The sequence below is a fragment of the Pantherophis guttatus genome, chromosome 14 (assembly GCF_059756535.1).
Source record: "Pantherophis guttatus breed Tessera chromosome 14, ASM5975653v1, whole genome shotgun sequence".
Lineage (NCBI taxonomy): Eukaryota > Metazoa > Chordata > Lepidosauria > Squamata > Colubridae > Pantherophis > Pantherophis guttatus.
The window spans coordinates 21,646,284-21,670,765 of NC_142076.1; the positions used below are offsets into that span (position 1 = coordinate 21,646,284).

Here is a 24,482-nt window from a genome sequence, read left to right on the forward strand (position 1 = left end):
AGGCAGCTCCGTTGACCTCTGAGAGAACGGACTGCTGGACGAGGTGGGCCAGAGTTCCAATCCAGCAGGGCACTGCTTACAATCTTCTATTTTTAGCATGACATCCAACCGAGGAGAAGTCTTCTTCCTCCAAAATTGCAATCCTTCTGGACCGAAGAATTGTGACAGTGGACTGAGGCAGAAGATGCATCTCCTTTCCAGCTGGACTCAACTTCATTAAGTCATGCTTTAAAAAGGGCACAGGATTTGGTTGTTGTTTTTTTTCCTGAATGGAATCGATTGAAGCCTCCAGATGTTTCAAACTAGTCCTAAGGAATGTTGGAAGATCATCTGGTCTGAATGGTGGGAGATGAAAGAACGGGGGGGGTCATCTTTTTTTTAAAAAAAGCAGTAGGAACTTTCTAATTCCTGCAAGGGTTGCAATCAACTGGGCCAAAGGCATTTTGCTCTCAAGGGAGACCACATCATTCCTGTTTATCATGGGAAAATGGCCCTCCTATCCCCACAATGTTACGTCTTCCTACACAAACATATGTTTGGGGAATGGCTTCTTCACCCCATCGAATTGTAAACCTTGCACCTCTCCTTTCCTCCTCCCAATTGCAGTAAAACCGATTAATAGGTGGCTCTTTCGAAGTTATATCGAGGAATACAAAAAGCCAAGGAAATAAAGTTACTATGGATTTGTGTTTGTGTTATATGCGCTGGGGTTGTTCTTTTGTTCTCTCTCTGTTCTCTCTGGCCCCCCCTCCCTCAATTCCAAATTGCACACAGCTGTGTTGGTCCATCTGGAGGAAGAGACAGATGGAAAATTACTTTCCCCTTTTATGGGAGGGCAAATCAAAAAGCCGCAGAAGAAGCTTGTGAATTTGTTGAAATTCATCGCAAAGCAACAAGATAAAATGGGGGAGGGGTAGCGATATCTGGATGGGATATAAAAAAGGGGGAGAATCTTGCAATCACAAGCAAAGGGTCAAGCGAGAAGACATGGCAGAGACAGAAGAATCAGGAGAGAAATAGTTCCTGCTGAAGAAAATAATTTTATTGCTCCTCACAGGAGCAATGTATACAGGAAGTCTGTATGGGGCCATTTCACCTTGGAGTTTGGGGTTAATGGTAAATCCATACCAAAAAACGGGTTGATTCCTTCTTGGTGGTGAGATCCTGATCCAGAATGGACTGATAAAGGTCCAGAGTTGGGAAAGAGAAGCAGTGGCTGATAATTCTGAGGGACACAGTTAGATGGCCTCAAGTGTTCTCAAGTATGCATTGCCACACCGGAACTTCCTGCCACAAAATATCATGGAGGACGTTACTTGGATGCCTTCACAGAAGACAAGCCAGATGCAGAGCAGTTGGCCCTTAACAGACACTCCTGGAGACAAAATAGGACCTTCCGTGTTCAAGAAGTTCTGATCTGGTCCAGGTCAAGGTATCCTAGAGCAGGGGTCTCCAACCTTGGCAACTTTAAGACTTGTGGACTTCAGTTTCCAGAATTGAAATTGAAGAGGAATTCTGGGAGTTGAAGTCCACAGGTCTTAAAGTTGCCAAGGTTGGAGACCCCTGTCCTAGAGGCCTTAATAGTGGGACCAGAACAGTGGATCTACTAGGGCCAAATTTTTTCAGCCTTGGCAACTTTAAGAGCGATGGACTTCAACTCCCAGAATTCCCCAGCTGGCATGCATGGACCTCAGTCAACATGCATGGCCCAAGTCTCCAGCTGGCTGGGAATTCTGGGAGTGGAAGTTCATGGATGCTGGCTGAGGAATTCTGGGAATTGAAGCCCACCCAACTTAAAGTTGCCAAAGTTGAGGAACCCTGAATTAGACCATGGTCTGAGGCAGCTGTTCTGGTCTCTCAAGAGGAAATGTGGGGCATTGTACGAAGCATTCTCCTCCTCGGTTAAATTCCCTCTCTAACTGATACCGGAAATTGGTTAGGTCACCATGACATAAACCTTACTGGGCTGAGTAAGTCCTAGGAGCTGAAGAATGATACAACTTGAAGAGACCTACGTTCACAAGATACAGCTTCCTTTCTCACCACATCAAAGAGTACGATCCTTGGGGAAATCAAGTAAGTAAATCTCCAAAAGTTGAGGTGCTAGGGACAGCTCTGCCCCCCCCCCCTAGGATTCTAAGGACAGCTCTGCCCACCCCCCCCATCCACTATGGCCTGGATATTGGATTAAAATGTCGGTCAAGCAGTTTTCTGGCTGCTTACTTATTCACACACACAGACACAAAGGGAGAAAATGGGCCAGCCAAGTATGAGTCTTCGGCTGTGGAGAAACTGCCCCTACTGTGAAGGAAATGGGAAGGCCACCGAGTCGTTGTTTAGCAAGAGTGAATCATTCTGTGCCAATCTAACCCCGTAGCCTACATTGGAGGCTCCAGGAAAATAACCATCTGATTATTTAAACATACGGATTATTTAAACACGCCGTCCCGAATTGCGGAATGAGACCGACCCAACTCTTTGGTCTAGCAATCGCAAAACAAAATGGGGAGGGGGAGGAGAGATACGTTTTGTGGCCAGGGTGGTGTACTCCCCACCGGGTGATTCAAAGCACCGGGCAGACCTGGGTGGATCCTGAAAAACTAAGCAGGACTGGCTTAGTAAGTATTTGGAGGAGAGACCCCAAGTAGATGTGCCAAGGAAGAGTAGATTGGGAAAATGGAAGATGTAGCCCAGCACAAAACTCTGATGGGGGGTTGAAGGCCTTTCCTGGTGGGTTCTTGAGATTTTTTTGCATACTGGAGAGAGAGGCTCTAGAAGCTGGCAAAATGCTTGGCCACTTGAAAATGGATGGACTTCAACTCCCAGAATTATCCAGTCAGCGCCCTGGAGAGATATAAGATGGGTAGACTTCAACTCCCAGAATTCCTCAACTCAATAGACTGGGAAACTTTATGATGGCTTTACTGCCAGTATTGGTGAAGATGTGGTTTTTCTCACTGGTCGTTCCTTGCGTAGGGTACTCTTTTCTGCTTTATTGTTTGTCTGGTGTTAATCCATGCTTATCAGGGTGTTGGCTGCTGGAAAGATTGTGTTCTAGTCTTTCTTTCCCTGGCCTGGCTGGGAGTTGGAAGTCCACCCATCTTCAAGTGGTTGAGAAACACTGGAGTAGAAGATCCTGGGTGTCCCCCCCCCCCCACTCTACAATACTATGTTTCTAAAGTCACCTCCGTATCATCAAGAAAGTGATGTGAACACATCTATGAACTCATGAAGAGCCAAGTCTCACTGAACAATCTTGGACTGATTTCCTAAAACCTCCCACTTCAATATTATGTATTGGGGCAGAAAGAAAAAAGAAAGAGGCATAAATGGTGGTGTATCCACAGCCATCCAGGACAAAGGAGCTGCCATTTTTATATCTTGGACCTCCCTTGTAGAGTCCCGTGGTTAACCAGCTTTGACTTGGGGCAACTTGGGAGAACATTGTCTGACTGTCTGTATCCATCTAGGAGAACCCTGTTGGTGAATGTTGGCATCAAGCTACAGTCAGGTTGACCTTACCTAAAAACGTCCCAATAAACCCCAATGCGAGGAAACTGGAGGTCACCAACAGGATGCCCACTGCTATGAGGGTCACGCTGGCATAGTACCCCAAAAGACAATCCAGCAGTGGCAGCTTAGGCTGACCTTTCATCGCTTCTCCAAAGCTGCAAGAGATGAAAAAGAAATATTGTTGACATGACAACTGAAGCCTTCCTGAAGCGCTGCAGGCTGGAGGACTCCGTTAATTACAAACGCTTTTACTGAAGGACTTTTTAATGATAAAAACAATAGAAATATTAGAAAGGAAGCAAAGAAGGTAAGATAGAAGAGTGAATAAGAAAGAAAGAAAGTAGAACTAGAAGAGAAGAGAAGAGAAAAGAAGAGAAGAGAAGAGAAGAGAAGAGAAGAGAAGGAAGGAAGGAAGGAAGGAAGGAAGGAAGGAAGGAAGGAAGGAAGGAAGGAAGGAAGGAAGGAAGGAAGGAAGGGCTTCCAATCTTTTTGATAGCGGTTATAAATGCATTCAAATGTTACCTTTTCTCTCTAAGCTTACATCGTAATTTCCTTCTTTCCATAAGCAATCCTTTCTAATCTTCAAACCCATCAATTGTTCATTTTTCTCTTTTTTTTCAGCAAAAAGTCCAGAAGCAGCATTTTTAGAATGAGCATTTTTGCCCTGGCAAACAGAAAACTCAATTTCCTGCCCTGTTTTTAGTTTGCTAAGTGCAAATGGCTTGTTTTCTTTCTGTCTCCCTCCCTCTCCAAACGCAGCAGACTGACACTAACACCAAACTCAGGTGTTCTGTGCTGCACTTATCCCATCCCTGGAAGGAAAACAAATATTGGATGAAAGAGCACGTGAGGTGGGGGGGGCTCCTTCTGGCAAGATGAGAAGCAAACAGCCCCAAGCCCACCCCAGGAAACAGGTAGAAACGGACTCTGTGGTTTCCCATTGTGAAAAACTTCCAAACCAGGAGGAAATGGTGTAGAATTGAGTCTGATGTGACTATAAACTGGGCTTGTGTTTCATACTCAGCAGTCAGCAGAATTCTTTCATGATTTTCCTATTTCTGATTCTTACTGATTAGATACATCTGTTGTTATAGAAATGGCTAGTGTATATTGTTATATAAAAGTAAAAAGTTAAGGTTTCACGTTATTGCCTTATTCTCCTGCACCAGAAAGAGTTGGAAGTCCATGCTTTCCTATTCCTTCTCCTCTGCTCTTTCCCTCCCTTATTTTCCTCTTATTCTCATTTTTCTTTGCATTTCTGTATTTCATATTTTGATAAATGCATTTTTTAAAAAATGATCCTGACTTCCTTATTTCTTTCACTAAATGTATCCGTCAGAACTACAGACCGTCGCTTAATTTTTCTTGGACTCCAACCTACTTCACTTGACGTCTGAAACAAATGTAGGATGAAGGAAAAAAGGAGAAAAACGATACTATGAGATTCCTTGGCTTTTTAATTAGGAAAACGACAAGGCGGCATCTTTCCTAGTGCCTCAATTCTGCCAATGCAACCGCTTCAAGAGGCATCAGCTGGTTTTCCTTTCCTTCCCATGCCTTCAAACGGGCCCCTTGGCTAGATAATCAACCATGACACAGTTGATTAAATGACCACTTGAAAACCGCGACGGAGGTTTGGGACACGTGGCGCCTGGTCTGCCATCTTCCTTTCGCTCTGACCCCCCTGCTCATTCATGGTTCAACTCCTCTGCAAACAAGGACGGGGCTTCCATTAGCCACCCTCGTTGAGATGCCTGTGTTTTCATGCCAGCCGAACGTGTTTGCTCATGCTAATGGGCCAATTTCTCCTGGAGGCAAGATTGATGGTTTCCTAAACATAGTTTTGTTTGCCTAACATGTGAACTCGGAGGTCCCTCCGTTACCCCACCGCCCTCACTATTGATAAATAAACCTTTCAAGCGTTCATATCTCTGGCCAATGCTGGTTTCTGAAGTCAATGTCATCGGTTTGGCATCTGGAGTCAATTGAGTTCATGGCAGCTGGTAAAATCCTTCTCGGAGTGATGGATTGATCAACCTTGGTTCACAGTTAATATAAACCCAGTTTACAGATGGCTGTCTCCCTCTGCTGACTTCATGCACCATTAAATGAGAGGGTGGGCGGGGCTGCTTCAAAGCAACACACATGCCTGGCATTAGCAAACAGCCATGCAATTTTAAGCGTGCCCATTTTTGGTAACAGGATAAAAAGAACCCCAACAAAACAACCACATTTAAAATCTTGTAAGTTACATTCCTCTTTTGCTGCTCAATCAAACTCCTGCCGATGAGAGATCTAAGAGTTCCTGTTATCTGTAGCCTTATTAAATTCAAGTTAGACTACTGTACTGTGCAACTTGTGGGGCTGCCCTTGAATACGGTTCAGCATCTACTTTTGGGAGAAGAACCACTGTTCTTAGACACAGCTCACAGTCAGTTCAATACTATCGTTTGGGTCTTGTGCCCTTAAGGGGACTGAAAAACCTGCCTGCTCCGTTGTTACCTGCCCTCCATCCTTGCACACCTGAGACAGAGGTCTTTCCAGATGGGAAAGAGCTTCAAGGGTGGTGTTTTTTTCCACAAAAGAACAGCCTCTCTTGAAATCCTGTGGTGTCCCCTTCACAGTGCCTTTCAGACTGTTTAATAAGTCCAGTTGATGTGTTACGTGATAGATAGATAGATAGATAGATAGATAGATAGATAGATAGATAGACAGACAGACAGACAGACAGACAGACAGACAGACAGACAGAACCCTAACCCTAACCCTGAAAATAAGACCCAACTGGAAAATAAGTCCTAGTATGATTTTTCAGGATACTCATAATATAAGCCCTACCCCCAAAATAAGTCCCAGTTAAGATTGTCAGCCAGATGGGTGCATTTAGTACCATATTTCCCCAAAATAAAACCTAACCAGGAAATAAGCCCTAATGCATCTTTTGGAGCAAAAATTAATATAAGACCCAGTCTTATTTTCGGGAAAACACTGTAGGTAGGTAAGTAGGTGGATGGATGGATGGATGGATGGATGGATGGATGGATGGATGGAAGGAAGGAAGGAAGAATAGGATAGATGAGAGAGAGACGGAAGGAGGGGGAGGGAGAGAGAGAGAGACATGGATGGTTGATAGATGATAGATGGGTAGATATAGAGAGAAATAGAGGGGGGTTCTGGAGGCTGCCCTAGTGCAGGTTCCCTTCCCTGAGTTACTCTTCTTCTTAGAAATTACCTTCTAAAGCAGCAAATCATTGAGTGACCGTCTGGAGCCAGTAATTGAGTTTTGGAGCTCGGCTGAGTTCTGCCTCAGGGTGAGGGACACAGCTCTTGAAAAGCTTTGCCATCTTCATTTCAAGGAACTCCAGTTAAAGAACGGCTGGGCTAAATGGACAGATTCTTCGTATCATGTCCTTGGACTGCTGCTTTTTGATGCTCAGGGAAAGCATTCTGGCCTTCAACAGAACACATTTACTGGTATTCCTTGACTTATGACCATAATGCAGCCTGCCCATTAGGGACATAAAACGAGTGACCGATTTTACAATATATATATATATATATTGTAGCTATCATTAAAGCAAACACGGTGATCATTAGCAGACCAACCCTTCCCCATGGGCCGGTTTAGGGAGGGGGAGGCTGCAATTTGTTTTCAACTTTTATAGAAGTTTTTTTTAAAATTGTTTCCTTGTACATCATTTATTCTGGCTCGAGAGTGATGCCGAACGAAGGTTGTAAAAAAAACACCTTAAAACACGCAAAACAAGCTTAATTCCGAGATTCCCTTTGCCGTCACCAAGCTCAGGATTTGAAAGCCAGGTTCTGTGTCCCGTTTTCTTTGGTCCCGTGATATTCATGACCCCAGAGAGTGTGGGGAGTGGGGGGAGGAAAGAGAGGATTTAGATTCAGCTGGTCCACACTCTGGATTTAATTCTGCATCCCCCTCAGCCTTGAGTCCAGGGCAAAGCGATCGAGCTGTTGTGGATGTGGAGGAAGCTTTCGGAAAGTCAGCCTGCCTTCTTAGATTACCTTCCTTGCAACGAGAACATTTAAGGACACATTATCATAATGTACAGCACATCATTCATACGGGATTACGGAGAGCAGATCCAAATGGGGAGGGAAAGCATTATCTTGCCTTATCCAAGATAAGAGAGTTGAAATGACCTGAGAATTAAATGCACAGATAATCCTCCATGCTGCTGTAAACACGAAGTTTCGCTAAACCCTGAAAACGAAACTGGGCAGATGCTGTGTTTTCATTTCTTTCTTGAAAATGGGGGAAAGATGCTGGAACTGAGATACCTCCTTGTAGTACCTAGTGATAAGGTAGACCAACAAGGGGTAGGAATCATAGGGGGTGAGTTCCCCCAACCTGGTGCCATTCTGTTGGGTTCCATTATGAACTCATGGTCATTTGGAAGGTATCAAGTTGACGATGCTGCCTTAAATGAGGTCAGAGCCTTGGGTCCACAAAACCAGTCTTGATCCAACTCACATCTGGAGATCTTCTCCAGAAGAGAAAGGTTGACTGGAAGGGTGATATTTAGCTGGAGATGGTTTCTGATTGAGTCTTCAAGAGGACACCTCCAGCATAATTTATCTCCCCAATGCTGTGGTCATCAGGAGCTGTAAAATCAAGTGAGGACCAGTCTACTCACGTCCATTGGTGGAAAGGCACCAACCCAACTCAATGATGGACAACGGGCTTCAGTTCCTATAGAGACAGCATGACCTATGTTGGTGTTGGACTAGAAGAGACCAAGGTTACGGGTCATGGAAGCTCACTGGGGAACTTGGGGCAGGTCACACTTAATCCAACCCACCTCACAAGCCTGTAGATGGGACAAATTGGATGTTTTGTAGGCACCTTGAGCTTCAGGAGTAAAAACAGAATATAAATCTAGTCAAAATTGAAGGTAGGAGTCAGGAGATATATAGGTAGTAGGTAGATAGGTAGGTAGGTGGGTGGGTGGGTGGGTGGATGGATGGATGGATGGATGGATGGATAGATAGATAGATAGATAGATAGATAGATAGATAGATAGATAGATAGATTGAACAATCCAAGGTCCTGCTGACATTTGCCTTGACTTTTATATGGATTTTGAACTTTTTACTTGTGTTACTTGGTGTTTCTTCCTTATATGAACCTCTCTTCCTAGGGCTGGACTCTATCAGACGCTACAGTTCTTCCCTTCAGGCCTAGATCCAAGATCATGATCCAAAGTCACCTTCACAAGGAGCTCCACACAGCCCAGGAAAGGCGATGCTTTTCCTCCAGCAACTTGGCTTGAAGACAACATCTACCTTAGCTTGCAAGCCTCTGTGAAATCTCTCACCTTCTCTGTGGCTTTCCAAAGAGAGAAAAAGGCTCCTGCACATAAACATGCTTCATTGGCAAGCAAATGCACGGAACTCTCCTTCAATCTTTCCAGGTTTTGGGGAGGAAGCCCCCCAGCCGTTTGAAGGAGGTGCTTCCCTCCAACTTTCGCCAAAGGCCTATCAAACACCCCCAAAAGTGAGACTCACCAGTGAGTCCGCAGGAAGTTCAGCAAGATGATGACAACTCCCAGGAAGTAGCAGGCTACGTAAGGAGAACCGAAGATGCATGTGAGTGACCGGGTCCTGTGCTCCCATCTTGCGACCTGAACAGACAAAAAAAATTTTTTTTTAAAGGTCAAAGAACCAGCTGGCCAAATGATATAAACATAAACGAAGCCCTTTTGCAACATGCAAGGTCTCTGCAAGGAAAGAGGAGCTTGGAAAGATCCCAAATTAGTAATGTCGTCTTCTGACTGGAAATACGGCCTCATCGGTAGATTAGTAATTCTGTTAATCAATAGTCCCTCCATTCGGCCTGGAATTTAATTTGGATTGATAGGCCTTCCTTCATCGACTCTAAACGCTGATTCAGAATTTCCAGAGCTTTTCCCAAAAAAGCTGGACAAGAGACGGACAACTGCGTATGGTTAGATGACAAACATCGATGGATCAATTTGTCTGTTAGTTTCATAAAAATGTTGAAAAAAGGAGGCATAAAAATGAAACTCAATAGGATGCAGGGAGACCTTGACTTATAACAGTTTGTTTAGTGATGGTTTGAAGTTACAACAGTACTGGAAAAGGGACTTGTGACCGTTTTTCACACTTATGACCGCTGCAGCATCCCTGTGATCAAAATTCAGACGCTTGGCAACTGGTTCGTATTTATGACGGTTGCAATGTCCCGGGATTACGGGATCCCCTTTTTGTGACCTTTTGACAAGTAAAGTCAATGGGGAAACCAGATTCATTTAACAACCGTGTGACAAACTTAACAACGGAAGGGTTTCACTTATCAATGGTGGAAAGGAAGATCATGAAATGGAGCAAAACCCACTGAACAACTCTCTGGCTTAGCAACAGAACCGTTTGGCTCAATTGTGGTCGTAAGTCGAGGACTGTACTGGCCAGAGGATAGGATCAAGCCTTGTCCCTCTGGACTCTCATGGGCCATTTGCATTTTTTAACAGTGCCAAAACTCCGGTGCATTTCTGCTCGGCCAACCCAGATGCTCCCCACTGCCATTCTTGGCCAACCTGCCTACAGGTATCAGTTGAACAGGCTGCAGAGACACCCACCAGCCTAGCCATTCATCCATATGGAGTGTTTGTTCCCAGGCAGAGATAGACAAGAGATATTCTGCTCATCCAGCTGGTCGGGGTTTTTTTCCCCAAGGCCTTGCATTTTAATGGAGACCAACCTCAGTTCTGAAACCCGGCTCCGCTTCTATTTTATGCTGTTCCATTTTTATCTCCGGCTTACCGCAAACATACAGCAGGGAGCAGGGTATTTCTTTCTGATAAGAGTCCTTAGGTGCCCCCAGGTACCACTTCTGTCGGGGACAATGTGATCCTAGCAACTGTGATGCTTCTGGAAAGGCTGGCATATTGTTTCATGATGGATGAGCCCAGAGAAAGAAAGAAAGAAAGAAAGAAAGAAAGAAAGAAAGAAAGAAAGAAAGAAAGAAAGAAAGAAAGAAAGAAAGAAAGAAAGAAAGAAAGAAAGAAAGAAAGAAAGAAAGAAAGAAAGAAAGAAAGAAAAAGGGTGGGAGGGAGGGAGAGAGGGAGGGCGGGAGGGAGGGAGGGAGGGAGGGAGGGAGGGAAGGAAGGAAGGAAGGAAGGAAGGAAGGAAGGAAGGAAGGAAGGAAGGAAGGAAGGAAGGAAGGAAAAGGAGGGGAAGGGAGGGAAGAGAAAGGAAGGGAAGGGATTTCCAGAATGAAGTATAACCCCAAAGCCCTGTCCAAAACAAATCCTGTGTGTGAATGCTTGCAATTTCAATGCAAGCAACAATGATGATGATGCCAACGTGCCCTAAAGTTGGCAAATGACCCTCTGACCCCTCCCTCCAGCCTTGCCCCATGGCCAGCAGGAGAAGGGAGGAAAGGGAGGCGGGGGATGATTTTCAATCCTAGCGCAAACTGCCAAGGAAGGGTAGAGAAGGACGGCCGGAGCAACTGCGAAGCAGGAGAACAGAACAAAAGGGAGGGGAGGGGAGGGAAGGGAGAACTCCCTGCTAATTACTTTGTACAAGCCAGCAATTAAGAGAAGCCTATTTGCATGCAAACTCTAATGAGCGTCTTTAGGAGCTGCCCTACGTGTGGCTGGATGGCGCTGGAACATTCAAGGTGTCTCCACAGTGAGGGAAGAAGGCTGGGCGATTGTCCATGACCCCCTCCCCCCCGCCAATTAGCCCCACAAGTTAATTAGGCGGCTTAAACAAGACTCAAACTTGCTGCTAACTGTTGGCCATGTTCATGCCATGACTTGCTGCGTGGTGTGAATTTTTCCCTGGGGAGAAAGTGAGTTTTCTCCAGCGTACAATTTTTCTCTTGTTGCAAGAATTATCCAACCCAAAAAAGTTGCTGCAGGATTGGCAAAACGGGCAGTTTGGGTCTTGTGAATACGGCGAGGCTTCCCAAAAGAGGAGCTCAGCTCCCAAAGGTAACACAGGAGCAAGATTCTGCTTCCCAACAGTGTCCAATTTTTAACTTTAAAAAAGGAAAAGACAATTCTTCTTCCTCTTCTTGCTTCTCAGATTTATACCTGAGGGTTCTTGAATTTTGCACAATTCCCGGAAACTCACCGAAAGAAGCTTAGCCGTGGGCACCGGGTGAGGGGCTAACACCCAAAGGGTTGCCTGTCCTTAAGGCAGAAGGTATGACTTTTTTTAAAAAAAAAAAACAGAGCTGGAATTGTGTACTTTAAGAGAAAAAAAACAGGCTTGATTTTCATTCATTTTGGACCCAACACTCTTTAAAGGTAAAGGTTCCATTCACACATATGTGCTAGTTGTTCCCGACTCTAGAGGGCAGTGCTCATCTCTGTTTCAAAGCCGAAGAGCCAGCGCTGTCCGAAGACATCTCCGTGGTCATGTGGCTGGCATGACTCAACACCAAAGGTGCATGGAACGCTGTTCCCTTCCCACCAACGGGGGTCCCTATTTTTCTACTTGCATTTTTTACCTGCTTTCGAACTGCTAGGTTGGCAGAAGCTGGGACAAGTCACGGGAGCTCACCCCGTTACACGGCACCAGGGATTCGAACTGCTGAACTGCCGACCTTTCAATCGACAAGCTCAGCGTCTTAGCCACTGAGCCACCGTATCCTTTTTCAATGCTCTTTAGCGTGTTCTAAAGAACACAGGCAGCTGAACAAAACTCTCAGCTGGAGGGGTGGGGGGGATTTCGTTGATAGGCCGTGCCTTATTTTATCATGGCTTGTAGAATAAACCACAAATGGCTGCTATTTCCCACATTGCTAGATTTTCTGCATGTGCCCCAGAAGATAGAGAAGGGATCCCTCCCCTTCAAATGAGATTTTCATTTCTTGAGCGGCAAAGGACTGTAAAGTCCTTCCTTCCACACCCAAACGAGTTTTTATTGCACCCGTTTCTGTACGAGTTTCTAAGTCTGATCAAGAAAAAAACAGTCCTCGTTTAGCACCTGCCTCCTTTAGTAACCGTTCAAAGGGACAACAGAGCGTGTGTGAAAAAGTCGCCTTCCAACCAGTCCTTGCATTGGTGATCATTGTAAAGCAAAAAAGAAAAAAAAAAGAAAGTTGAATGAAGATTATAAACAGCGTCCAGGTTCCACTTAACTTCGCTTCCTGACCAAGTTGCCTAGGCGGTCGCTAAACGAGGACCGCCTGTAATGCCTGCTTTTCAGAGTCCCAAGGCTCTTCTTAGATTCAAACAAGAAAACAAACAAAGACTGGATCGGGAGCTGGGATTTCTGCCAAGTCAGGTCAACGCTATTAAAGAGATGAATTCCTTATCGGGGGATTTGATCGGGGCAGCCTTTAAAACAGGAGCCATAATCTTCCGAGCCAGGTGGAAAAGCAAAAGGCAGCAAGGAGCTTCTCAGCCTCATGAAACCCAGGACGATGTATTGACTGCGGGGTTTAAGCTCTCCTTTCCCCCTTAATAAGGAAGCCATTTCACCTAATTGCTTTCCTCTGGCAGAGGAAGGTGTTATGAAGTTGGAAGCCGATAAGGTAAGCCGCTGGGCTGCCAGCTGGGACGGTCAGCCAAGCCAGCCGCTCTCCTGCTTTCCTTCAGCAAGGCAAGGGAGGCCCAAGGTGACCTCTGGTCTGACTGGACTCATTTCCATCTCTCTCTCTCCCCACAACCACAATCCCCAAAGCTTGTTCGTAAACCACAAATCGAAAGCCAGGGTTTTAACCACAATGGCTGCATTCATTTTTGCAACATTTTGAAAAGTCCCCCGGATGAACGTCTATATGGAGATGCTCAATCATTCAGGTCCCGGTTGTCCCAAAGGTGTTTTTTTTCCAAAAGGCAACTGGACTTGGGTGTTTTTTTCCCCCTCTTCAAAACGTTTCACTTCTCATCCAAGAAGCATCTTCAGTTCTGTACTTGGTACTACAGTGGTTTAAAGCACCCTGTTATTAACACAGCTGCCTGCAATTTACTGCTGGTTCGAATCTCTCCAAGGCTCAAGGTTGACTCAGCCTTCCATCCTTTCTAAGGTAGGTTAAATGAGGACCCAGTTTGTGGGGGCAATAAGCTGACTTTGTATAAATATACAAAAGTATGAAGGCTATTGCTTAACGCACTGTAAGCCACCCTGAGTCTCCGGAGAAGGGCGGCATATAAATCAAATTAAAAAAAAAAATTACTTGATTCTACTCTTACCCTCAAAACGAGGCTATAGAGCCCTGCACACCAGAACAACTAGACACAAGGAGAGTTTTTTCCTCAAACACCATCACTCTGCTTAACAACTAATTCCCACAACACTGTCAAACTATTCACTAAGTCTGCACTACTATTAATCTTCTCATCATTCCCATCAGCCATCTCCTCCCACTTATGACTGTATGACTAACTTTGTTGCTTGTATCCTTACAATTTATATTGATATTGATTGTTTCCTAGTATGATTTGATTGCTCATTTGTACCCTATGAGTATCATTAAGTGTCGTACCATATGATTCTTGACGAATGTATCTTTTCTTTTATGAACACTGAGAGCGTATGCACCAAAGACAAATTGCTTGTGTGTCCAATCACACTTGGCCAATAAATAATTCTATCCTATCCTATCCTATCCTACCCTACCCTACCCTACCCTACCCTACCCTACCCTACCCTACCCTACCCTACCCTATCCTATCCTATCCTATCCTATCCTATCCTATCCTATCCTAGCAGAACCGAAGAAACTTCTTGGATGAGAAGCAAAATGTTTTCAATGGCAAAACCCAAGGAAGTCCAGTTGCCCTTTGGAGAAGCCCCTTTGGGTGTCCTCAGGATGATTAAACCAGGAACTGAGGTTCTACCTCTTGAATTCCCTTCTTGGAAGAGGCTTTCAGGCAAGAAGGATTTTGTTGCAAAGGCTGTGTTCTTCCCAAGAGGAAAGGGACTCTTCTCTTCAAAGTCCTTTATAAAAATGTCCCACCCTCAACTCATCCCTTGCCGGCAGAAACCACCAGGGAGGTGCTGGATCCCTGGCAGAGCTAAGTTCCAAATGCTTATTTTTGAGAGATAAATTGGGGGGGGGGAGGAATAAAGCAAGGAAAGACGGTTTTGTTTCTTGTCAATTGCACTTCTTCTTCCTCTGTATTCACCCAAGCCCACAGAGATGCCATCCTGGACTACCAATACCATCGTTCCCTGCATTGTCATTAAGGGTTATGGGCTGGGAAAGATGCATGGACTCTGGCTAGGTGTCATGCAATGGAATTACATTGCTCCTTTAGTGCCCCCTGCTGGGGATTTGAGGAAAGGAGAGACCAACATGAATGGGGAGCAGACAGGAAGGGTAAGAGATGGATCCAAGCCAAAGGTCCACTGAACTTAGCATCTTTTCTCCAAGGAGGTCCACCAATCATATGCCTACAGAAATGCCCAACGCTAATCTCTCATGTCTATGGAGATTCTAAGTGCTCCAGGTCATGGTTGTCCCGAAGGGGCTTTTTCAGGAGGCAACTGGACTTTCTGGTTTTTCTTTGAAGATGTTTCGCTTCTCATCCAAGAAGCTTCTTCAGCTCTGACTGGGTCCATCCCTCCAAACGGGGGCTGCACAATTGCACAGAGTAGAAGCAGAAAGTAAAACTTACAAATGTTTCCTCCCTGTTGAAATCAAACAACGAATCCCAGCATGTGCACAATTCACTCCTTGCAAATAGGACACCGAACCTGGGAGGGGGGAGCTGTTTCCGCTGAACCCCCAAAATGACACATCGTTCCCAGTGCAGCCACACACATATACATACACACCATCCCTCTGGTTCTCTGACCCAGTTCCCGGAACCTTTGTGTAATAGAGTCCCAGGGAGTCATGAGATACCTAATTTTAGCTGTTCCTGCCGTATATATCTATATATATTTGTCCTGCCTTGCCAGGTGTGAGAACTTCTGCCAGTCCAGTCACCTCTTTGTCACTTTGCAGCCGGCAGGATGGCACAGCATGGGTGACCAATGTTTTCTGGCCTCGAAAGCAAAAACCCCATGGCCACCGTTTCCCTCGCCTTGTTTCGATCCACGGTTCTCTTCGGTCGATGGTCATTAAAAGCAACATTGAAAGGAAACGGTCACGGATGACAAAAACTCAACAAAGCAGGCCCAGTGGGCTGGACAGTGCACAAAGCAGAAGGCGGCAGTGTCTGGAGAGGGGACGATCCTAAATGTTCTCTCGGCTCACAGGGACAGAAAGAGGGAATGTCAGAGCATTTGCAGTCTGACTACTTTTAGGAGACAACCCTGGAGCAAAACACAGCACACAGAGACTTAAGACTTTAACAGTGGTTTATATACAAGACATATACGTGGTTGGTAAATACCTGACCAGCAATCAAACTTCTTCTTAACTCTACACGGAGAACTCAGCAATGAATACCGGACAGAAGGAGAGACAATACGCCCTCTCCTGGCTGAAATATATAAACACCTCTTAAAGGGGTAAAAAACTTGGGTAGACCCCCTCTGAGTCTTAAACTGGCTATAAAGAGCCTGCCCCCCCCTTTTCCTACCATGAGAGGAAGGCATTGTGTGTGCATGAAGACGCATCTCTTTGCAAGGGCACTGCTGATGCAGACGAAGTCTGGGGCAAGGCCGGACTCAGGAGGGGGGGTCACCTGAGCCCAGAAGCCCCATTTCTGAAGGCTTGATGAGATGGGGAAGGAGCTGACTACCTGACTACGAGGAATACCTGTATGCTGAATACAAAGAATTGAAGGCAATGTTAGTTTAGGCCAAGGGTTGGCAATTGTGGCTCTTTTACAACCTGTAGACTTCAACTCCCTGTCTCAGGAATTCTGGGAGTTGAAGTCCACAGGTTGTAAAAGAGCCACAATTGCCCATCCCTGGTTTAGGCTACCTGAACTGTCGCCAAACCATTGCCAGCTTTTTGGTTTCTGAGAATGTCTGACTCCAGAGGGAGCTTTCCTTGGTCCTGAAAATTGCCTTAACTCCTTGGGCAGCCTCAGCTCTGAGGCACCTCTCAACCCTGCTGCCTTCCAGTTGGGCAGGAATTGTCACTTTCAGACCAATCTGAGACGATACAGCAGATCCAAAAAAAAAACCCCATAAGACAACCCAGGATCCAAATTTCGATTGGAAGATCATTCTGAAATCCTTCTTGGGTTTTGAGAGTCGAAAACTACCAGAGTTTGGTACCTACCACATTCCAGAACAACGGGTTGAAAGCGATGGAGATGACAGCCACGATAAAGTTGGGATCAGTCACATTCACGTAATCGGAAAGCAGAGTCATAGCCGAGAGGTCGACCTGGGAGAGACATTGAGTGTGAGTTGGCTCTCAGCCAGGAGAAGCCCCTCCACTTGGGCCGGCGGTTCGAAGGAGATTCCAAACCAGGGTTTGCATTCACAGTAATCTAAACCCTAAATCATGATCTGCATTCAGACAGGCCTGTAGCCATGGTCTGTGCAGTTCCCCCTTTCCCCAGCCTCTTAAACTGCAGCCAACACCAAGGTTTCAAGCAAGGGACGGCCGCTGAAAATGACACGGCAAAGGACAAGGGTTTCAAACCCACTTTGAACCTGGGCTAGCAATCCCAGGCTGATTCTGTATAGGGAGCCCTCAACTTACGACCACAATGGAGCCTCAAATTTCTGTTGCTAAGTGAGACATTGGTTAAGTGGGTTTTGCCCCCATGTTACGACTTTTCTTGCCACTGCCGTTAAGCGAATCACTGCACTTCTTAAATTAGTAACATGGTTGTTAAGCGAATCCGGCTTCCCCATTGTCAGAAGGTGGCAAAAGAGGAGCCTTAACAACCGTGGTAAAAAAATGGTTGTAAAATCAAGTCCGGTCATGCAAAATGTCTCATTTTATGGCCACTTTGCTTAGAGACCGAAATTCCAGTCTCAATTGTGGTTATAAATCAAGGACTTACCTGCACTACCACACATCCTGGGTTCACGCCCCATAGCAACCCCGGATTGTTTAAACTATGGTTTGCTGAACCAGCCTGAAATTGGAGGGGTAAAAAGGAATCCTTTGCCAAGCACCTGAATTTTGATCGCCTGACGGTGGCGGAGGCTGTAATGGTTGTTAAGGGCGAAAAACAGATGAACAGAGTTGGTTACAGGTTATCTAGTCCAACCAGACCCTACATCTGCCTTACCTAGGATCAAACTCACAACCTCCTGATTGTGAGGCAAGAGCTCCACCTCTAGGCCACAGCAGCTGGGCGGTCACTAAGCAAGTCGTAAGTTGAGGACTACCTGTACGGCACGTCTACCTGCACGATTGTTTCGGATTGTCCAGTTCAGGCTAATCATTAAGCTTATCTATCACCTGCTGGCTTTTTACTCTGCCAGTTCCAAACTGACCCAGACTATTTAACAAATAACAAGAACCCCAAAAAAAAAGAAGAAAGGAAAATAAAAAGCAACCCTCCTGGTCCTTTGATCTTGGTCAAGAGTTTCGGTAAAGTCAATGAATGTTTGGCCTTTTTTTTCTGATGTGGCAACTTCACTATTTACTTTTCTGGGTCGCTGTCTTGTCTCTCTCGCCTCCTTTTCCCCGTAGAACCCAGAGTTTTCTCAACTTTTTTGGCTCAACTTTTAAGTGGGGTGGGACAGGGAGATCTCGGGGTTTCCTTGAGAGGGGAGTTCAAAATTGTCTTCTTGACCCAAAGGGGGAAAAAGATCTTCCCCTTTGGGTCAAGAAGACAATTTTGAACCTCAAATGTGTGTGTGGGGGCGGAGGGGGGGAGTAACCGAAGGGAGGGGGAGCTCCGACATCCAGGGAGACTTTTTACATTGTTGCAAAGGGGGGGAAAAATAACATCCTTTCGGAAACAAAAAACCGGATAAACAAAAGCCGAGCAATGCAGTGGAGTTTGTGCCAGGGTTTTTTTTTTTGCTTTGCATTCACCCCCAGCCTCCCCCCCACCCAGGAAAAAGCCCCCCACCCACCCACGGCCTCGCTTCTTCTCTGCAGACCCCTTACTCATCCTGGGAGTAGCACAAGCGCCAGGCTGGCTTTCTTTAAGGCTCGGCTTGGGTTCTGTCCCGCCCCCACCCCCACCCCCACCCCCCGGATTTGCAAGGCATGGACCCCCGCCCAGGCCCGGTCTTTCATCTTTAGACACCTCCCCCCCGCCCCACCCCTTGCAAAGATGGGAAGCCTGTACCTTGCTATAATCCACATTATTGAGTCCTCCGCAGCAATCCAAGGGAAGAGGCATGCAACCCCCCCCCGCCCCCTTAGGAGCCGGTTTAGCAAGGCCTGGTTCCTCTGGGGTCCCTCCCCGCCCCCAGCCCACCAACCCTCCCCTCCCTCCACCCCCATAGAACCGAGGCCCCTCGACAAAAAGCCGCTCTAACTTCCGGGCTACTCATTGCAATACAAATAAATAAAAATAAAATAAAATGTCCCGCAAAGGAGGCTGGGAAATTGAGTCCGCATTCCCCCCTTTCCCCCCCCCGGGATTGAAGCGCTGTTCTCGGTGCGGAGTCTAGCAGGAACTACAACCCCCAGAAGGCTGCGCGAGGCAGGCTGTCCGAGCCTGGGGTGGGGGGTGCGGCTTTCTTTAAAACTAAGTACCTCCCACCCTCTCGAAGCCCCCCCCCAAAGGTTTGGAGTCGTTTTGCATCCATTCTAGCTATCTACACGCGTTAAGGAGGCTTCACACGTGCTCTGGGACCCGAAGGGTGAAGCTCTGTGCCTCAGCCCGCTTTCCTGCACTGTGTAAACTGAAGCAGTTGCGGGGAAACGCTTGCAATCCGTTTTTCTCTCTTCTTTTTCATGCCTTGCTCTTCAGGTGACACTCAGCTGATGCTGTTTCACAAGGTCACCTCCCTGACACGTGTATTTGGTAACTTGCAGGCACCGTTTCCTGCATTCACTCGGTTACAGCCAAAAACAGCACGTGACCTGCAAGAGTACCACTAGCACCATTCACCCATATCCAGCTTACCAAAAAGCCGAATGGCTCCATTCATACAACTCTGACTGGCTCAAAATGTTTGCTTGCTATTTTCATGGTTTAGCATGTTGTACAAATCCAGACCTTTTGATAAAAGAAACTAAAACCTAATTTCTAATTGCAGGTAAGATGAGTTAGTAACCCTAGTTAAGAGGGGCGAACACAGTCAAGGATTTGATGAATATCAGAGGACGAAGCCCCTTCAAGCTGCTTGCAATAACTCAGAAAGACTGAGAAGCCCCCTTCTCGTTCCCACATCATCTGGGTTCATACATTCGGTTAAACCGCTGTTTTAAGTGGCTGAGCACCAACCCTGGTTTGCAAACCGCAGGGTCCGAGCTCCTGAAATGTGGACACTGACCCAAGTCTTTGGAAAACGTGTGAATTGGGTGTCTGAGACACATCTGGGCCAATGTGGCAACCCTACAATTCCCATTGCTGAATCCACCCATCGTGTTTGTGCATTTCCACAAAAATTCTGAGCCAGATTCATCCCACTAACGAAGCTACTTTTCTCCCCCTTCCTCAAAACCCAAAGTTAAAATGAACTTATGATTAGCATTGGGGGTGGGGGGGGTCTTTGGGACTGCACAGAGGAGAGAGAGAGAGACGAGAAAAGATGGCAACATGGACCGTGAATTTGTGCCAGGCTTGAGACCAAAGGACCCCCCCCCAAAAAAAAAGCGTGTGAAGGAAAAATAGCCACAGCAGCAGAAGAAAAGCGAGGAGGGAGGCAAAGGAAATCTCAACTGCTGGCACTGACCTTCTTCGTGGGATTAGTCCGTTGTGGGGATGTGGCAGCCTGGGAGGGAGAGAGAGAGAGAGAGAGACCAGAGGTTCAGTCCAGCTACTTCAAAGGCAGGATTGGACTTTGCCCCATAGATTTCCGAAGTGGGGAAACAGGCTGGTGCCTGGCACATTGGCAGAGCAGGCTAACCTTTCTTCACCGGGCACCGGAGGGGCTTGTGCCAACGGAAGGTCCGGGGAAGAATGAGAGGGAGGTTTCTCTTGGGAACTTGGCATTGCTAAAAAGGGAGGCGGGCAGACCTGTCAGCTTATCGCTGGACCTTCCTAAATCGGTTGCGTTTTCTTGGCCAGGCTTAACTCACCGGAGGGTTACAGAGATAAATTGGAGGAGGGTCCTGGGTTTTGTTCCCCGGGGACGGCAGGGTGGGGAGGGAGGTGAATATGTTGCAAATGGATCTAAGTGCTCCACAAGGAAGCAGCATAACAGGGGGCGCAGGCATGAGTTTCCTTTAAGAAAGTTACTCCTGGCTGCTATTATATCTTAATTCTAGTCTACTCTAGTCTAAATTCATATTCTATTCGTATTCTATTCCCATTCCCATTCATTCTATTCTATTCTATTCTATTCTATTCTATTCTATTCTATTCTATTCTATTCTATTCTATTCTATTCTGTTCTGTTCTGTTTTCTATTCTATTCTATTCTATTCTGTTTTCTATTCTATTCTATTCTGTTTTCTATTCTATTCTATTCTATTCTGTTTTCTATTCTATTCTATTCTATTCTATTCTATTCTATTCTATTCTATTCTATTCTATTCTATTCTGTTTTCTATTCTATTCTACTCTACTCTACTCTACTCTACTCTACTCTACTCTACTCTACTCTACTCTATTCTATTCTATTCTATTCTATTCTATTCTATTCTATTCTGTTCTATTCCTACCCAACCCTACCCTACATATCCCGTGTTTCTTATTTTTACAAATATCTCAAGTTGGATAACATATCTAACCTACATTCCTCCTCCGGTTTTCCTCACAACAACAACATTGTGAGGTGGGTTGGGCTCAGAGAGAGTGGCCGGCCCAAGGTCACCCACGTTTGTAGGACTTGAACTCAGGGCCTCCTGCTTTCTCATCTGGTGCCTTAACCACTAGACCAGACTGGCTCTCCCAGGTAACTCCCAGGTAGACAGCCTGTTTCCAAAAAAAGCTTGCCTGAAGTTCAAAATGGACTTCTGCACAGGTCTACAGATATAGAACAGACTAGAATTGGGGTCAGCAACCTGCAGCTCTGGAGCCGCATGTGGCTCTTTCACCCCTCTGCTGCGGCTCCCTGTCACTCAAAATATGCATCACAACCGCCAATGAGCGACACCTGCCGGCACATGGTTTATTGAGCTTTTCAACCCCCAGTAGGCCAACCATGGATAAATCCAAAAAAAGAAAAGTTTCAGAAGAAAACAAAGTTTAATTCAACTACATATGCTAGTTTTGTGGTCACTCAAGAAATAGTCAGGCATGGGGAGGGTTTTGTGGCTCCCGGTGTTTTCTTTTCTGTGGGAAACGGGCCCAAATGGCTCTTTGAGTGTTTAAGGTTGCAGATCCCTGGACTAGAATCACAGAGTTGGAAGGGACCTTAGAGGTCTTCTAGCCCAACCCCCCTGCTCAGGAGGAAGCCCTATACCATTGCAGACTAATATCAACAAAGGAAAGTCTGTAAGAGAGGCGCCGAGAAGCTGCAGACCATCTTCCTGAATTAAGACCCAGGGATTAGAACCTGGGACCCAGAAAATGGGGTTGCTCTGAAGCACCTTGGTTCAGTTAGCTGTGGCTCACTTCTGGGTGTGCCCGGCCTGTGCCAGGCGCAGCCTCTTCAGCGCCGCGGCCTCTCCAGTCGGTGGGCGTGCGAGGGTAGCGCTGCAAGCTTGGGTGCGCGAGAGGCTTATTTTTAGCCTGCACCTGTTCCTCCATATAGACAGACGCTGGTCTAAAAATAGCCTCATTGACAGAGGCGGGAAGCTGCACCGGCAGGCTCCAGACAGCGCCCGGTGCCTTTGGGCGCCTGGTTTAATTTATGCGCCATAAATCTAACCTGGACAGAAAGATGCTTTCGGCCCCGGCTGCTGAATCAGGCGAACTGGCGGCTTCTACTTGCAAAGGGCAGTGGTCGGGTGGGGAGGGGGAGGAAGATAGAAGAGGGGGGGGCTCAGCCGTGATTTTTCAGCCTGGCTATCTGGCCAAGGTGGAGGCAGGAGTAAGGAGGAGAGGTTGTGCAAAGCGTGTTTAGTTCTGGCTTTCCTTTGCTTCGGTGGGAGCCCAGACAGCAGGACTGGCCAGGCATGGTTTATAGCCAGCGGGAGGGGGGAGACGTGAATCCCTCCCAATTTCAGGCTTATTCAACAAACCATAGTTTAAACAATCCAGGGCTGGTATAGTACAGGGATCCAGGATGAGTGCCGGTAAACCCAATTTTGCAACCATTTGTTATCACAATTGTTAAGTGAATCACACACCCACCTAGAGAATCTGCATGCATGCCCTGCGAGTCCACTCTCTGCTTCTTGGCCTTAATCATTCAGGAAATGGCTTCGATCCTCTGCATGGCCTCCTCTGGCCAGCTGTGGAAGGAGAGGCTGCCTGGTTTCTGCCTCTGGCCCTTTCCCTCCTCTCACTTCCTGCTCTTGGGCGCTAAAGCCTCCAGCCCCCTTTCCCCTCGGCTCCCACGCGCTCGGATTCTGCTCCAAAGCCTAACCTCGGCTGCCCTCTAGCGCTCCACGGATACATCCCAATGCAGAGAGGCACTGAAGCACACGGATGGATCCCACCAGGGCAGGAGTAACCGAATAACAGGGTTTCTCTCAGTGGTGAAATCCACATTTTTTTTACTACCGGTTCTGTGGGGGTGGCTTGGTGGGCATGGCAGGGGAGGGATACTGCAAAATCCCCATTCCCACCCCACTCCAGGGGAAGGATATTGAAAAATCTCCATTCCTACCCCACTCTAGGGCCAGCCAGAGGTGGTATTTGCCGGTTCTCCGAACTACTCAAGATTTCCACTACCGGTTCGCCAGAACCTGTCAGAACCTGCTGGATTTCATCCCTGGTTGGAAGGGACCTCGGAGGTCTTCTAGTTCATCCCCCTTCAAGCAGGAGATATTATCCCATCCTGGACAAATGGCTGTCCAATCTCTTCTTGAAAATCTCCAGTGATGAAGATTTTGGCACTCCTAGTGGCAAGCTGTTCCACTGGTTAATTGTTCTAACTGTCAGGAAATTTCTCCTTAGTTCCAGGTTGCTTCTCTCCTTGATTCGTTTCCATCCATCGCTTCTTGTTCTGCCTTCGGGTGCTTTGGAGAATAGGTTGACCCCCTCTTCTTCGGGGCAGCCCCTCAAATATTGGAAGACTGCTAATAATGTCGCCCCTAGTCCTCATTTTCAGTAGACTAGACTAGACATACCCAATTCCTGCAGGCTTTCTTCATATGTTTCAGCCTCCAGCCCCCAAATCATCTTTGTTGCTCTACGTTTCACTTCATCAGCTCATATTGAGTCATTTGTGATGAGGGCCAGCCCATCGATTCACCCAGTTGTGGGTCATCTTCCGACCGCTGGGACTACAACTCCCAGCACCCCCAAACCGCAAGGGCATCGGACTGGCAGAGCCAGGCTAATAACCCATTAATGGTTAACTCGGCAGCCTGCTTGCCTTCCTCCCCTCCCCCTCTAATCCATTAAGGTCCTTAAGTGACGGCTAATAAAATGTAATTGTGTTTTAAAATAATTCAATACATTACACTAATTTATCCCAATTAAGCTTCAGCAACTTGGTGCAGATCGACTTAATGCAGGAGTGGGCGACTCTCTGGGTTTCATTGCTCCCACTATTTTTTCCAAATGATTGATGGGGGGAGGGAGAAAGGGCCACCGCCCTCTTTTAATGGCCCCCTTAGCTATTATTCTTAAAGGAATCTAGTAGGACAGAAGGTGAACGGAGGAATCCAGAATTTGTAACTTTGCAAAGACTGGACAGTCATTTGTTCAGAATTGGGTAGGGTCTCCTGCTTGAGTGGGTTGGACTAGAAGACCTCCAAGAAGAGCAACCAGGATGATGAGGGGACTGGAGGCTAAATCATACAATGAACAGTTGCAGGAACTGGGCCTGGCTAGTCTAGTGAAGAGAAGGACCAGGGGAGACAATGATAGCAGTCTTCCAATATTTGAGGGGCTGCCACAGAGAGGAGGAAGGGGGTCAAG

General features: G+C 46.6%; 1 protein-coding gene across 4 annotated transcripts in view; it reads right to left on the reverse strand.

Annotated features, from left to right (window-relative positions):
• Positions 1 to 22,977, reverse strand: part of PEMT (phosphatidylethanolamine N-methyltransferase) — a 37,762-nt gene extending 14,785 nt beyond the window's left edge. Inside the window, exons 1-5 of one of the 4 annotated variants that reach the window (XM_034441534.3) lie at positions 22,746 to 22,962; positions 20,239 to 20,277; positions 16,700 to 16,807; positions 9,046 to 9,161; positions 3,523 to 3,668 (exon numbers count right to left, since the gene is read on the reverse strand). In XM_034441534.3, the coding sequence (XP_034297425.2) occupies positions 3,523 to 3,668; positions 9,046 to 9,161; positions 16,700 to 16,792 (355 nt within the window). In that variant the 5' untranslated portion in view covers positions 16,793 to 16,807; positions 20,239 to 20,277; positions 22,746 to 22,962. Of the gene's footprint in view, positions 1 to 3,522; positions 3,669 to 9,045; positions 9,162 to 16,699; positions 16,808 to 17,666; positions 18,544 to 18,680; positions 19,052 to 20,238; positions 20,278 to 22,745 lie in introns of those variants that run through there. The other 3 variants (XM_087878713.1, XM_034441533.3, XM_087878714.1) reach the window with 3 other exon arrangements.
• Positions 22,978 to 24,482: the final 1,505 nt, after the last annotated feature.